Source organism: Lepisosteus platostomus, chromosome 7 (genome assembly GCF_059453375.1).
Source record: "Lepisosteus platostomus isolate fLepPlt1 chromosome 7, fLepPlt1.hap1, whole genome shotgun sequence".
Classification (NCBI taxonomy): Eukaryota; Metazoa; Chordata; class Actinopteri; order Semionotiformes; family Lepisosteidae; genus Lepisosteus; species Lepisosteus platostomus.
In genome coordinates, this window is record NC_142617.1 from 63,206,599 (window position 1) to 63,222,287 (window position 15,689).

General features: G+C 42.1%; 1 protein-coding gene across 8 annotated transcripts in view; it reads left to right on the top strand.

The window, feature by feature from the left end:
- Positions 1-15,317, top strand: part of LOC148659455 (neogenin-like) — a 201,614-nt gene extending 186,297 nt beyond the window's left edge. For 3 of the 8 annotated variants that reach the window (XM_088641691.1, XM_088641693.1, XM_088641694.1), the window contains exons 21-29: positions 104-136; positions 1,540-1,605; positions 3,203-3,350; positions 4,205-4,443; positions 7,164-7,256; positions 8,094-8,252; positions 10,651-10,905; positions 11,374-11,510; positions 12,906-15,317. In XM_088641691.1, coding sequence (XP_088497817.1) covers positions 104-136; positions 1,540-1,605; positions 3,203-3,350; positions 4,205-4,443; positions 7,164-7,256; positions 8,094-8,252; positions 10,651-10,905; positions 11,374-11,510; positions 12,906-12,989 — 1,214 coding nt within the window. In that variant the 3' untranslated portion in view covers positions 12,990-15,317. Of the gene's footprint in view, positions 1-103; positions 137-1,539; positions 1,606-3,202; positions 3,351-4,204; positions 4,444-7,163; positions 7,257-8,093; positions 8,253-10,650; positions 10,906-11,373; positions 11,511-12,849 lie in introns of all 8 variants that reach the window. The other 5 variants (XM_088641697.1, XM_088641698.1, XM_088641695.1 and 2 more) reach the window with 4 other exon arrangements.
- The last annotated feature ends 372 nt before the right edge of the window (positions 15,318-15,689 follow it).

Here is a 15,689-nt window from a genome sequence, read left to right on the forward strand (position 1 = left end):
TAGCTTTTTTCTTCAAAGCCCTGCCTCGCTTCCTCCCTGCTTTTCCCCTCTAACTGAACTGCTTTGTATTTTCTCTCCCTGCTTTTTGTGCTTGACCTGTTAGCTGAATCTTCTGACAAAATGGCTAATGACCAAGGTAATGTTACCTTTCTTCTGTTCCTTCATCTCCCAGTCTTCACATTTCTTTCCGATTTCCTTCCCTTTGTCATTTTCTGTTTGTTTCCAAGCAACCACAGCTGTCCTCCTCATTTGCAGGCAAAAATTCCAACCTCATCCAAACAAAAAGGGGGGGGGGGCATTCTGATTCGGCTCAAGATTCCCAGCTGGCTAGAGGAGATAAGGAAATGTGGCAAATCTGGTCCTTTGAAGTTAGTTTGCGCTTAGATTCCTGTTACCATGTGGTGTGAATGTGAAATATGTTGAGCAGCCAGCTTCTGAAAACCCAGAGAAGTTGATCTCTTCTGGGTTTCACTGACCCTGTTCTAGCAGAGAAATCAAGACCCGCAAGATGTGGTGTTAGTACTTTGAGTTTGTAGAAAAGCTCTCATAAATAAAATTGTGTTCTTGTGATTCTTTCTGCTATAGTACTACCACTGCTGCTAGTCATTGTAGGCTCCGGTTTGAAAACTTGTTAGATTCTTACTACCGATTGGCTGATTTCATGTGCTAAAGCTTTACTTGAAACTTTGTTTAATGTTGCATATTATATATATTCTCTCACATTGACTCAAAACTGAGCCATGGAAAATGCAGGTTTAAGATATGAGCGTTATGGAGGATTACAGTACATGTATAGGCTGGAGAATGGCAGAGTTCATTCTTGTCAGGGTATTTAAAAAAATTAGGTTAGGGTTTTACACCTCTCTGGGCCTCAGAGACCCTGCTTCGTGTCTCTCTTCCATTTTTCTATTGTCTCGTCTTTGTCACGTTCTAGTATTTGCTCTCTTAACATTTGTGATGTGTGATTCAAAGCATGTCGTGCTTCTGGACGAGCGCTCTAAAAACAGCATAGACGTCTTGTTAGTTTATCAGGGAGACTTCCACTCCTCAGCATCACTTAGCCAGAGTGCAGCACCTGGACAAGAGCACTGCCTTGCACTGGCAAAAAAAAAATGTATGAAGGAGGTGAAGTCGTCTAGCTACTTCATAATGATAATTATGATTCATATCATATGACATTATGAGAATAAGATTTTTAGGAGAAGAAAAAAAACACCTGTAGGGTGAGATTACTTTCAGCCCAGTGCATCTGTACCCAACATTCTGGCTATAGGATGTTCATTTGAAGATTTAAAAAAAAAACATATGTGAATTTCTCATTTCTGATGCTGAAATGCCAGCTTTTCCCCAGAAAGGAGAATAACTTCTCGCTCTGCATCTGTCTTCTATCACTGGGCTGTTCTCTCGTCACTCATCTAATAAATTCACTTCAAACATATTTAGAGGGGCAGCATACAGTGTGTATTGTTTATCTCCAGGTGAATCCTTTTTGTGTTTGTGGACTCTTTTTAACCGTGTTTCCTGTGTTTGTGTATCCAGCCAGTTCCCCAGTAAAGCCAGGTGGGCGACCCACTTCTCCAGACCATGGTGTGGGCTCCCCACACGGTAATGTACTCCTTTACTTCTGCCGTTCTTGTAGCTCTTCAATCCACCAGCTCATAGCCAGCGTTCTTACAGACACGACAGACTTGTTGCATCTTCACTCCGTTCCGGTTTAGCAAATCAAATATTGTAGCTGTGGATTGTTTTACACTACATCTCCATTCTCTTGGAAAAAAATATTCTTGATGCGTCTCTTTCAACATTTGGCAAAATGCACAACCACGTACGACGGTACTGTTTCAGAAGCTGCAGGACTGAAAAGGGAGTTCGACTCTGGGATTAGTGATGGGTATCAGCCATAAATCACACTTAAGAGGTGGAAAGAGTCAGCAATTGAAAAATATTCAACAGAAAGCAGCTCATCTCACATCAACTGGAAGGTTTTTCTTAAGCATTTTTAAATATTATGTATTGTGAACTCATTCAGCCTCAAGTGGATTTACTCTGCAATTGATTTTTTTAACCTGCTGTACAGCTTGACTATATTGTTGGATGTTCTCCCAATAGTGCGATCTCTTTAATGAGTCATGTATTGGCTGTTTTTGTAATAAGCAGATTGTTTTTGTTTTCCCACCTCTTAGGCTTTGTTATAGATCGATTTATTTCTCCGAAATGCTTTCCCTGTACAGAGGTGGAAGTGTTTGCAGGCTTTGCTCTGTTATGTAATGTAGTTCATTGTGTTCAAATAGTTCCTGTTCTCTTGGCTGGGTTTGCACATGTGACATCAGGTTAAATATATACTGTATGTATACCCTTCTACACCAAGACAACATCTGTCTTTTGGAGAATGAGACTGTTCCCTCCACAGGAGCAATAAGGCACGTCTCTGGCCTGCTGGTGGGTTCTTCACACTACCTTTTTAAGGGCTGAGTGTTGTCGTTCTTACAATCTCCACTTGCTTCTGGTGGGCAGGGATAAGCCGTAAACCATTTAGAAACCACAGAACTAAGTATTAAAAATCTTAATGAAGATCCCGAAATCCTGAAACCAGTTGTTACTTGTTCATTTTCTTGCTATGCCTTTAATTTCCCAAAGGACAGAAAATGAAAAAGAAAAAAGCAGAAGGGAAATAGCAGGACGCAAGGCGAAGACTTTGTCACTGTGGCTGCTTCATGCTTTAATTCTATAACAAGTATTTAATAGCGCTTTTGCATGTCATGGTAAATTGTTCACATTTGTGCAAGGACATTGGAATAGTGGCACTGTAACATTACAACAGGTTTGGCAAAGCTCCGCATCTGCACAAAAACTGTCCTGTGTCTAGGGTCATGGTAGTCACATGGCAGTCTTTATTCTAACATGGCTGGAGTCAGTCTCTTCTCTGACTCTGAGTCGCTGTGGAAGCATGAATAATGGCTTTATAACATCTACAGTACGTATCTTCATCTTCATACTCTGTGTTATGAGATAAAATAAGATAAAATCTGTAGATAAGTTTCACCTTTTTGGTTTTATGCTGGCATTTTAAATATGGGAGAAGCTCCCTTTCCACAGCCAAGAGAAGTACAGTAAGCCATTTCTGAATCTGTGAATGAGTTGGAGTAGTTCCATAAGGGATCCCCACGCTGTTGTGTGACCACACTTTCTTCCTGTGCTCCAGGAAAGACGGGTTTCTCCGGGAGCCCAACGTCCTCCCTGGACAGCAGCATCCTGCTGATCATCATCATCTCTGTGGGAGCTTTCACCATCATCATTGTGGTTGTGGTGGCCGTCATCTGCACCCGCCGCACCACTTCCCAGCAAAAGAAGTAGGTGTCCAACACAACCCCGAAAACCCATCTGAGCTCCCCCTCTCTCCGCTCTGTTGCTGGTTTCTTGGAGGTCTCCAACCAAACCTGCACCTGAAAATGTGACAGGGCTGGAGACTGAGCTGGTGTCTCATGTGCTCTGGAATGGTTGACATTAAAGGGGAGCTGCAGTCCTCGTTTCTCAGACTGGTTACTACAGTACATCTTGGTAACAAAATAAATGAATTGATGGTATTGCAAATACCATGGTTTGTGCAAATTGTGACGTGAAGCGGCCCTTCCTGCTCGCTAGTCACTGTGATGTAATGCGATTTATAAAGGAGAATAAGACAGCTTGTGCAGCAGATGCTTCATGGCAGAAATGTTCCAATATGATCTGCATGCAGAGTTAATAAGTAAGTAGTATTTGTCGGAAAACCACCTCGGAGGTCGAGAGCGATATATCTATTGGATTAAAAGAGATGTATTCACAAGCCTGCATGTTTACAATGTAATAGGGCCGCTACACGTCACCGGAGGTTTTGTTGCCTCGTTCTGAATCGCGGCCAATGACAGCAGTATGGTGCTGTACATACCTGGAAATTTCGTTTATTTTGTGTGGTTTTTACAAGTTGCTGGGTACGTCTTACTTTTGTTTTGGTTTGAAATGCACTCATCAATGACGATTCTTTCGAACCCCGAAATAGGAAAATGGGGTTGCTGCTCCCCCTTCAGAAGGCTATCATGTCGGACACCTGGTGTGATTTTGTGGTACCCTGATTTTGGAGATGTTTGGTCCTTGCTCAGCCTCGGGGTGTGGAGTGCAGCTCGGTTTGCCTCCTCCTGAACCCGGTGGCTTTCTCTCTGCTCGGCAGGAAGCGGGCGGCCTGCAAGTCGGCCAATGGCTCCCACAAGTACAAGGGCAATTCCAAGGACCTGAAGCCCCCGGACCTGTGGATCCACCACGAGCGGCTGGAGCTGAAGCCCATCGACAAGTCGCCCGAGCCCAACCCGGTCATGACCGACACGCCGATCCCCCGCACCTCTCAGGACATCACCCCCGTCGACAGCGCCGCGGACAACACCATCCACCAGCGCCGCAGCTCCTGCCGCGGTGAGGTCTCCCGGCCGCCCGCCGGCCCTGCCGACATCGCGCGCCCCTGCGTCACACTGCTCTTTCTTTTTCTCAGGGGGACAAGTCAAGACACTGCCATGTTTTCTTTGACCTCTGCCAGGGGGAAGTGTTGGTCAGGAGGGGTTCTCTCGTGGCTTAACCAGCCATCCAGGGGTTGCGGCCATACAGTGCCAGATTTCCCATTTGGCACTGTGGGCACAGTGCCCAGGGCCTGCGAAATGTTTAGGGAAACACTAGTGACTAACAGAAAACGAGTTGAAACAAAACAATACGATAGGTGCTCCAAATCAATAGCCACACGCTCTCTAGCGGCTGTTCTAGACACTAGAAGTGTGGCAGTGATGGTCACTCGACTCGCTCCGTCAATCAGGTGGTTTAGCATTGGGATAGTTTAAAGTGCGTCACGTCAATCGACGTCATTCAATTAGCGTTTACGCCTCTTTTTGCGCATGTCGGAGTGAAAGTGCCTGGGGCCAACGAACACCAAAGTCCGGCTCTGCAGCCATAGCCCAAGTTAATCAACAGCAGACATTTACACAGACTGTGTGGGCGTAAGAAAGGAAAACCTTTGCAGTTTCTATTTTTTTTCCTGTGTAAACGAGTATGATTGTGACTCCGGCTTAGGACAGATCCTAGGAAACCCTATGGTGTTATTGGTCGGGGGTCTTTGGCTTCGAAGACCCTTGGTTTAGAATGTTTTAGCACTGTTTTGTAAGGATTAGTTTCATACTGATTGCCGTTTGCAGCGCTGGGGCCCAGGGTTTGATTCCCGGGTCGCTGTCTGTGTGGAGTTTGCATGTTCTCCCCGTGTACACATGGCTTTGGTCCGGGTGCTCCGGTTTCCTCCCAGACTCCCAAGACATACTGATAGATTAATTGGCGTCTGGTACAATTAGTCCTGCTGTGTGTGTCAGTGTGTGCCCTGTGAGAGACTGGAGTCCTGTCCAGGGTATATCCTGTCAAGATGAGCTTGGGCTCCTCTGTGGCCCTGCATTAGATAAAGTGTTTAGAAGATGGATGGATGACTTATTTACTAACTGAAGCAGCTGATGCAAAGCAGCCTGAAAAATGAATTATGTTCAATTTTGACATAAAATCTGCGTTTAGCCATCATAACACCCCAAAGCCCTGCGATCTATTAAAAATCTTAAAGCAGTAATATTAATAACTTCTACTCCATTTCTTTATACTTTGCATTCATAAATACAAGATTTCTGGTATCATTTTCAGAACAATGATAGAATATTTTACAGTATTGAAGGTATATTGACAGTATACCTGCTTCAAGCAGTTTTGCATGTACTGTAGTCATTGTATTTTAATTCCAGTTCGTTCACATTATACTGTGCCCAAATCCCATAATTTATGTGTTTTTGACAATCCTCGCCAAAAAATAACATTTATAAAATTAAATATTTGGTATTTAGTATTGGTAACGCAATGAAGTGTTGTACCTGATTGACAGCTAGGAAAGGCACTGGTGATTGGAAAAATATTTGAAATATATTAGATATTTGAGTCTGCTTGGAAGATCATGTTAGGAGAAATAGATTTGGTAATGCTTATGTCAGAATTCCATTGGTAATGGGTTTTGAAGTATATACAGTGTAACCATATTAACTGAGGTTTGGCATTGAGATATGCAGTATTGTACATTCTTCACATAAATTCTGATCTTGAGTATTCCTTCAGTAACAATGTGCAGGCCAATTTATGATTCCTCATTGCTTTGTCAAAGACGTAGTTCTTTACCGCCCTCTAGAGTGAGGAAGAACACTGTAAAGATGTACTGTACGTGGAGCTCTGCCTCCAGAGCAGACCAATCAACCCATTTTGAAATTAACTGAGAATGGGGATTTTGGCAAGATGAGTGAAACAGAAGCACTCATTGAAAATTAGTTTTTTACAAAGTCGAGCTTTGCAAATGTAAAAAAAAAATCATTAAAACAAGAAAGAAAATCAAACATGAATGCCTTGGACAATAGGAAATCTGTAAACTTAATTTCAGCCAGTGGAGGAAAGGAAGTCTTGTAAAACCAATGTATGTTAAGTGATTGCCTTAGATGTGTAGCAAATTAAATATAAACAGATATAGACAGTACCCCAGGTAATGTTATACATTAAACTCGTTACAATCTTCATAACATGTTTAACACACTTTACATAGGGGTCAACAGCTACCAGTGTGGATGAGGGTTGCTGTATTGGTAGTGACAGTGAGGTTAATTGAGCAAAGAACACTGAGAAGAAAAGTCTGTAGTCCCTTATTTACACTGTAGCGAGCTAGTTGTATCTGAGGTATCGTCAGCATTTTCAATAGGAAATACATAAGAAAACACAAGGTTATGATGGGAAGACTGTAGTGTCTGTTAAAACCTACGATATATAATACAGCATGAGGTAATGTTTTTAGACCAGGCATTCCCTGTCCTGTCTGATGAAGGTAAGACCTGTCCTGATTCATCTAATTTAGAGAATCTGAGCAGCTTTGTAAGGGACCCACAATATCACAAAGGAAGTTATTTTGGGTTCAGAGATCTACTTGGCTGGCAAAGCCATGTAACAGGATTACGAAACAGAAAGCACATCTCGTCCTCTACAAACAGTGGTGGTTTAAGCACAGGGGTGAATTTTAAGCTGTAGGGGCCCCCGTCTGACATCCGGCTGACAGGGTGGTCGCTGTTTTGTTTGGCTTGCAGGGCACGAGTCAGAAGACAGCATGTCAACACTGGCAGGGAGACGGGGGATGAGACCCAAAATGATGATGCCCTTTGACGCCCAGCCTCCACAGCGTAAGTCCAGCTGCCCACCCTGGGGTCTCATTGAGCTGCTGGTCCCACACTGCATTCAGGGAGTGTTTAACCTTCCTGTGCTCTATGTGCTGTGAATGTGAGGCGAGTCGGTGGTTGTAAAGTATGTCCCCGCACCGCAAACCAAAACTCAGGAGAATTTGGCACAATTTTAACACCTTCAAGGGTCATCGTTTGTCTGTGCTTTTCTTTCTCATTTTTGTAATTTAAAAACAGCAGAGCAAATAAGAGAAGGCTGCTCTCCTAGGACACATATTATTTCACTGCACTATAATCTACACATTTTTCATTGCCTTGGAATTGCCTAGTATTGATTTTCTACCCACCTGCACATTTCCATTGGCAGTGGAACAATTTAGAGTGCAATTTGGATTTAACTGAAAGCCTCTTCACTGAAAATTGGTCAATGCATCGCGAGGCCAATCGGCCCCGATTACAGCACTGCGGTGTTTTACTTATCATAACTTCGAAACTTGTAGTTCCATTTTGATCCAGCTGCTGAACAAACCTCTGCGCCCATGACTTTTGAATCCTTTTCAGGGGCTGCCTTATGAGGGGAAAAAATGGCTCATTTCCACCTAGAATTTCAAAAACCTGCCCCAGAGGAAAAACATGGCGGCAGTACTGCATGGCAGTCAAGTTTGTAGAACTGAGAAAAGACGAGAACTGAGTGGTGGCCTTCTTTGATCATACCCTGATACAGTTCTGATGCTTTCTGCTGTACCCAGCGTCCGGCTTTACTGACCCTGTCCTGTCTTGCTCCCAAGTGTGTGTGTTCCTTCTGTAAATGGCGTCTCTCTCTGTTGTGTTCATTCACAGCTGTGATTAGTGCTCACCCCATCCATTCCCTCGATAACCATCACCATCATTATCACTCCGGCAGCCTGGCCTCCCCGACTCGCAGCCATCTTCACCATCAGATCAACCCGCGGCCTCTCGCCACTCCCATCTCCCACGTAGACAGGGCCCACTCCGCAGGTGAGGCTGCCAGTCTGCGCGGGGGATTCTGGGAGAGAGTCTGAGCACCTGTGAATACCAGCTACTGTGGCAGCCACCGTATAGGAAGTCCCAATCAGGCCGCCCAGACAGCATGAACCATCTTGTTCTGTATTAAAAAAAAAAAGAAATTGCAGAACAATATTGAGCCTCTTATTGAAGTGTATGGGTAGTCTCACACCAGATCCCAAAATAAAAACAATACCATGGGAGTCCACGCACAATATTTTGCACCGAATAAAAAAAATCTTTGTTCCAAATCACCATACAATATGGACATCCGTGAGTATCTGGTTAACCGTCAGGTATCTTAGGCTGATTGTGGAAATGCCCTTTGAGAGATTTAGTCCCTCTGCCGCTCCTTGACTGCTCAGCTCTCATCTTCGTGCCTCAGTGGGGCTTTCAGCAACGCTGCTCAGTTCTGTTTGTTTCCACGGTGAGTGGTCAGTCCTAAGGTGCTGTTCATTATGTTTTTAAATACATTTGTTTTTTTTCCCCCTATTTCATATGTTAGTTGATGCACTACTGAATTTCAGGAGCATTTGATAAGAACTGACGATTCCTATAAAAATGTTTCATTTGCCTTCTTTGTTAAATGATGGTATCTAATTATTTATTATAGTATTATATTTTTAGAGTAATGCAATGTGAATATTTTAAAATGTTGTGGTTAAGGCTTTCATTGAAATAGGTTTCTGTAATCATTATGTTTACTTCAGGACATTGTCCATATAAATAAAAAACATTAAAATAGATCAAACTAAATAAATATATGCATGTGTGTAGCTTATGAAACATGTTCTAATGAGGCCGGCACAGTGAGCATGGAGTAGGAGACGTTCTATATATTTCTAAACGGATATATAGCTTTCAGTTTAATTAAAAGATTTGTGCAAAAAAACATTTCTTCTGAAATCTTTTCAGTAAGAACTTGTCTAACTAGACCACTGTGCATTTAAACATGATCGCAAGAGGAGCTGCTAGAGGAAATCAATGTAGATTGAAAAGCACTGCAGTCAGCTGTACATTAATTCTTTAATTTTGCTGAAACAAGCATGCTTGTTATCTGTTCAAGTTGGTTGCCAGGTTCCCTGTTTTAACAGGCTTTCAGTTTTTGTTTTTCCTCCATTGGCTCTGCGATACTCTGCTTGTATTTGGAAACAAACACTTTTCTTTCCACATGGCCAGTCAACCCTGACAGAGACGAGTTTCCCATTTCTCATCCTCTGCCATGAAAGATGTGTTAGCTTGACAGGCGATATTGCCTCACGCACCTTCTAAAGTGCAGTTAAATGGGTTGGCCGTTTGTTTTTCATTTCCACTACAAATAACTAATGGTGAGACAGCTCTCGTTGAATCACAGCTGACTTTGTTACAGTAATGGAGATGATTTGGGTCGAATGGGAATGTTGTTTCTTATTTGTGTTAAATGGAATGAATGGCTGTAATGGAGAGAAAAAAAATTGAAAACATTTTTCTGTTTGCTGTAAAAACTGAAACATCAGGGGGAAAAAAGCATGAGAAAAATGCCTAACTGAGCTGTTTGCCGAGTCTGGTGTGCAGAGTCCTACTTTCTGCTGTTTGAAAAATCACAGAAGCACTTTCAGGAGTCTCTCAATAAGCATAAATTGGCATTTTTTTAACATAATAGGTCAAATTTATTCAGTTGAGAAGGTAAATAAAAAAAAGCACATCTAGCATGGCTAGTTATGTGAAGTGGAAGTAAAAGTGTACATTCCAAGTCCGCCGATTATCATATATTATAGATACCACATATTACAGATATTTTTAAATATTGACATTTTATCTTCAGGCATATTAAAGTATTACTCTAACGCAATTGAATATATTAGATGATTCGATGCCCATCTCAGTCCCCCGATCTAAATAAATCACCAGGCACTCAATGGGATAAGTCAGGCCAGACCATCAGCAAAGCCAAAGAATTGTAGAACTTGGACTGAGTCAATGATGAAGACTGTAATTGCCCCATTGTAACAGAAAATGCCATGGCTTAAAACAGTAAAAAAAAAATTAAGGTCCTCACATTATCGAAGTTATCTGCAAAGTAATACTTGATGACAAGCGAGTTGTTTTTGATTAATGAAATTCAGAATAGAAACCATTATTAATCATTGACTTTTTTACGCATTGGTATATTAAAATGAGACATTTTGCAAACAAGAGGGGGGCAGAATCACCTAAACTGATCAAATACTGTAGGTCTTTAAGCAGTTGCTGAAGGCAGGAGGGAGATGTGCCTTAGTAGAGTGGATTTCTCCAAGTTCTTCCGATGACGACTGGCAGTCATGTACGACAGAGCCCGAACGAGCGGTGACCGGCGGCGGGGGGCGTGATGGCTGTGTGCCTGTGTTTGCAGAATCGGTGAGGAACACGCCCAGCGCTGACCCCTTGCCCGTCCCAGTGCAGCCGGCTTGCGCCGTGGACCACCCCGAGCCGGACAGCGGCGCCAGCTTCCTGAGCTCCGCCCCCGAGGAGGAGAGCTACAACCCGCCCACCGCGCACGTGCGGCCCACCCACCCCCTGAAGAGCTTCGCCGTGCCCGCTGTGCCCACCCCGGGCACCTCCTTCGAGTCCCCCGCCCTACCCAGCACACCACTGCTCACCCAGACAGGTGGGGGCCCCGGGACATCACGCCTCTCAGACTGGGGGGGTATGACGCAGCGGGTCAGGGCACCGCGCGGTTTGGGTTTAAGAACTGGTTCTGCTCCTGCTGTACCTATCTTTCTCCCTGTCCTTGAATTTCAGAGACAGTATTTCTAATTCCACTTGTCTAAACTGAGCCATTGTCACTTGCTACACTTCAGACATTTGACTTGCTTTAACGATATTATATAGAAAATTAAGGCCAAAGTTGGTAGCTGGGCATGTGTGTGGGCATGCAGTCAGCCTTTGAACACAAGAAAGGTTACAAACGAGAGCACCTGTCGGACCTGTTTTGACCTGTTAATTGATTCCAACCTCCTCCAGCCCTTTCTAAAAAACTGGGATCGGTATCCTATGCCACATTTGCACTGTCCTATTCCGACCACAAGTCTGTCATTGTGCCACTCCAGCTGCTCAGTTTCTCCTCCTGTTCTAGGGCCAGCTTCCCAGGTGCACTCAGTGAAGACAGCCTCCATTGGCACACTGGGCAGGACGCGCTCACCAATGCCTGTCATAGTGCCCAGTGCCCCTGACGTGCCAGAGACCAGCAAAATGCTGGAGGATGTTGAGAGCGTGAGTACAGTCCGTAAATATGATTTATTTTTGTTATATACATTCGGATGCACTGCCTGGAGAGGGGCACAGCCTGGAACTGGACTGTAGGTAAGTACTGTGTAAGTGCAGAGCTAGCAGCAATCAGGATTTATGCACTCTCTAGCAAGTTGATTTGGTTAGTTGATTATGTATTAAACAATACAAACATGGCAGTTTAGCCAAATATTTTTATTTTAAAATAATTTGGTCCTTACTCCTGCATTTTAATGAATCTGGTTATTTGTTCTGGCAGAGTGTTTCTGCATTTTGTCCCAGAACTTACTGATCAACCAATTACTAGTTAGTCAATAAAGACCACCTCCAAATTTCCCCATTTCAGCACCGTCACTTGTTCTACTCTCCTCTTTATATCAATCTCTGTTTGTCAGTTATTTTTAGATTATAATTTGCAGATGTTGCTATGGGAACAAACGGATTAATCCAGAGGTGTGAAACTCATTTCCTGCAGGTCCCAGTGTCTTGTGGTTTTTGTTCCACCTGAGCTCTGTTACCTGGTTGATCAAAATGTTTAATTCACTTCATAATTTTAAAGGTACCTTTTAATGAAGTAAATGTTTAGAGTGCACAGGAGCTCAAAACAAAATATTTTACGTGCCTAGCTAAGAAAATAATTAGGTAATTGCTTAATTGACTAATGAGTTGGAGCAAAACGCAGAAGACACTAAGCCTTCCATGAACCGAGTTTGAGACCCATGAGTTAAACTGAGTTGAGCAGGTTATTTCAGTCTTAAACCTCCAGCTAGCTAAAGCTTGTCAACAAACACGCTGTCCATGTGCCACATTCTGAATTATTTTGAATTCTTTTAGTTTTGGAAAGGTTGCAGGGTAGTGTTGTATTTTTAAACAGTTTCTTACAGTCTACTGCATCTCTACTATCAGGCATATGATTTAGGCTTAGTTGCAGTTTGTTCCTTACCAGTAAATGTAATTTTGTTTTGCTTTGTAGGTGTAAGTTTTATTTTTGGAAATGGCTGTTAGACTTTTTTCCACCAAAGAAGTCAAGACTCAGTTTTGGTTCTAATTATTTTTTTTTATTTTTATCTCCCTTCTCTTCTTCTCTGTCTGTTTTTGTTCCTCCCCTCTTGTTTTTTCTCTGCTCATTTCTTCAATCACCATCGGCTGCCTTCTTGTCGGTCTCCGTTTCCCTTTTTTTAATACCTCGTTTGACTTGTGTTTTGTTGTTTTGCTTTCTGCGCATCTTTGTAACATCACGCTTCCTGATGCTGTGGCAATGGTCGCCTCTGGCTGTGTTAATGTTCCCGCCTTTTTTAAATTCTGTATTGGCCTTGCGCTGCAGTCCCATTGACCAACTCCACCCCCATCCCCGGCAGTAACCCTGTTCCTTTCCTTTAGAACTACGAGGCGGATGAACTGTCCGAGGAAATGGCCCACCTAGAGGGTTTGATGAAGGACCTCAATGCCATCACCACAGCCTGAGCGAAATGGAATGTCTCAATATTCCCTGAATGGAGCAGAAAAAAAGGATTTGCAAAACTTCAAAAAATAAAAAAAACTGAAACTCTTGGCTCACCTCACTTACTCTCAGGAAGGAGATGGCCGTTTTAAAAAGAGACAGCTCACGTTTTTAAGAAGAACAAAGATTTTCAGTACAAACAGCAATTAGCTGATGGAAGTTTCATTTTTATCAGCGGAAACGGGCTTTTTTTTTCCTTCGGTTACCATGGAGACCGTTATTCGGACAGGCACCATTTTGTAACTCTAAGAAAAAGGAAAAAATAAAGAAGTATGCCGGTTTTTGTCTTGGTGCTCTTGGGCACAGGTCTACAGTGTTTGGACATTGCGTTAGTGTGTCATTGTGCGTTTTCATGAATCACCCTTTTCATATGAGGTGGACACGGGACATCCCTCGCTCTTTATTTCCATTTTGTATCCAGCGTTCAGAGCGAATGATGTGCCCGTTTCCCTGTTCTGTGTTATATATTGTGCCACATTACTATTATTTTCTATTATTGTTTCTTTTTAATTTTATATATATATAGTTTATATATATAAACTGCCTCATTCTCTCTCCATCGTTGACGTGTTCCTGGATGTGAGCGTGAAACACTAAGATATCTCGTAGCTCATGAAGCTTCTGTCCAGTGGGGGAATGTTGTGTATTTTTAATTTTATTCTATTTTATTTGCATTGTTATGTCAAGAAACTATTTCCCTCCCCCCATTGTAAATTAGATCTGTTTTGTATGGGAGTCCCCATTCAAAGACTTATCTCCATGGTCCTGACTTGTCATTCTTATTATTTCATGAAGAGCAACAGCCTTCAGTAGCTTTGTACAGTAATTTCAAGAACTGCGATTCCATTTAATTCATTTCTAAAGCTAACTTTTGTTCTGAAGGTGAAATTGATCATTTCAGTTAATTATGGATGCTGTTATACCCTAGGGCGGTATTAGCCTCTAGTTTTGCCTGGGGTCTCCCTCTCCTTTTGGTCATATCAACCTTTCCTCATTTAAAAAAAAAAGCACTGGTCCCTAAAATCTATGGGTGGGGTACCCCAATTTCAAGGCATCCTGGGTCAGCAGATCTTCCAAAGGGTCAGCAAGTGCTCATAAGGGCCAGACTGCTTACTGGAGGAGAGTGTTGACTGACATTCGAATGCTTCTAATTTGGGAAGAGGGCAGGGAGGAAATATTGAGGCTTTTTCAATGTGGAACTGGTCTGGAGAAGAGCTGTGTAATGTAGATGACAGTAGGTGTTGATTGTGAGGCCAAGGAGAGAATTGACTTGAAAAATCACAGACCCGGAGAGTCAGCTTTCCTTCAGGAGGAACAAAGCGTAGCGTGTGTTCCACTAAAGCAGGAGAGATCTTTCCTGAGTCAGCACTAGCTGGAAAGTGTCCTAGATAACATCAGTTATAGAACACACTTTCTTTTGTTTTCAGATACCTGTGACCCATTCCAAAACTGGAAGAACTCAGGACACAAACCTTTTCAATAATTTCTAACATTTATGGGGAAGGCAGTAATTTACAAATTTGGAACTGCTATTTTTTAATAAAAAAATGCAAAGGGTGTTGCCTTTTGAATGGGACTTCCAGACAATGGTTTTTCGGCTTCATTTGCTTTTTATATGAAGAAACACAATTAGTTCTGTAAACAACTGAAATGTAAAATAATTCGTGTTCATGTTTTAAACTTGTTTTCCTCCACCCTTCTACCCAAAGAATGTCATTGAAATCATAATACTAGTCTACTTTTGTGAATATCATGTTTCTCATAATGTACATCCTCATGAATGTTAATATAACTGTAAGAAAATTTACTTATGGATACAAAATGTTAGAAATGTTGTTCAAAGCTGAGCAAAAAAAAAAAGAAAAGGACCCGTCGGGGAATTGAACTATTAAGTTGTAGACAGTCAAACCTGTATTGCACTTTTTTCACAATTTTCAAAAGACATTTTCTTACATATCCTGTGTTTTAAATATAAAGCTATGTTTTGTGTATCTGTAGTGTCATAGGTTAGCAGTTGGCAGCTGTTATTTTTTTTTATTTTTGCCTCTGAAATGAATTGGAGCTGCAAGTTTTATTAAGATGTAGGAGATGAGAAGAACCCTACTGTTGCTTCTTTCTGTACAAAGACCTTTGCTTTCTGTAGAATAATCTGTGGCTTTTTTAAAAAACAAAACGGGAAAAAGCAAAAAAAAAAACTTCCATGTTCTTATTTTGTATTGGTGCTCCAATACATTTTATATCCAACCATTACGAGTCAAAAAATACAGTTTGTTGTGTATATTTTACATCTACTTTGGATACTTGGATTAATTTTTCTTTCTTTGTTACTAAATCTTTTTAAAAAAAGGCAAACTTTCCAGCTGGCCTTTCTAGAAGTCATGGTTTCTGGTGAAACTACTCCTGGTTACTGTAGCTCCTGCCACCCACACAGCAGAGTCAAAACTCTTAGGAAATGCAAATATGATCATTCCTATATCCTGTGTGTACCTTCCTGAAGAGTTCTCAAATCACAAAGCATATGAGAATAAATCACTTAACATACGTAAGCCATCCCAAGGGTATCACTTTAGAGAGAAGATCTGAGACTGTAGTTCTGGTTTTTTAAGAGATTCCCCAGATTACTTTGAGAGGCTGATTTCCTTTAGCAGCATCCAGTTTCTTTT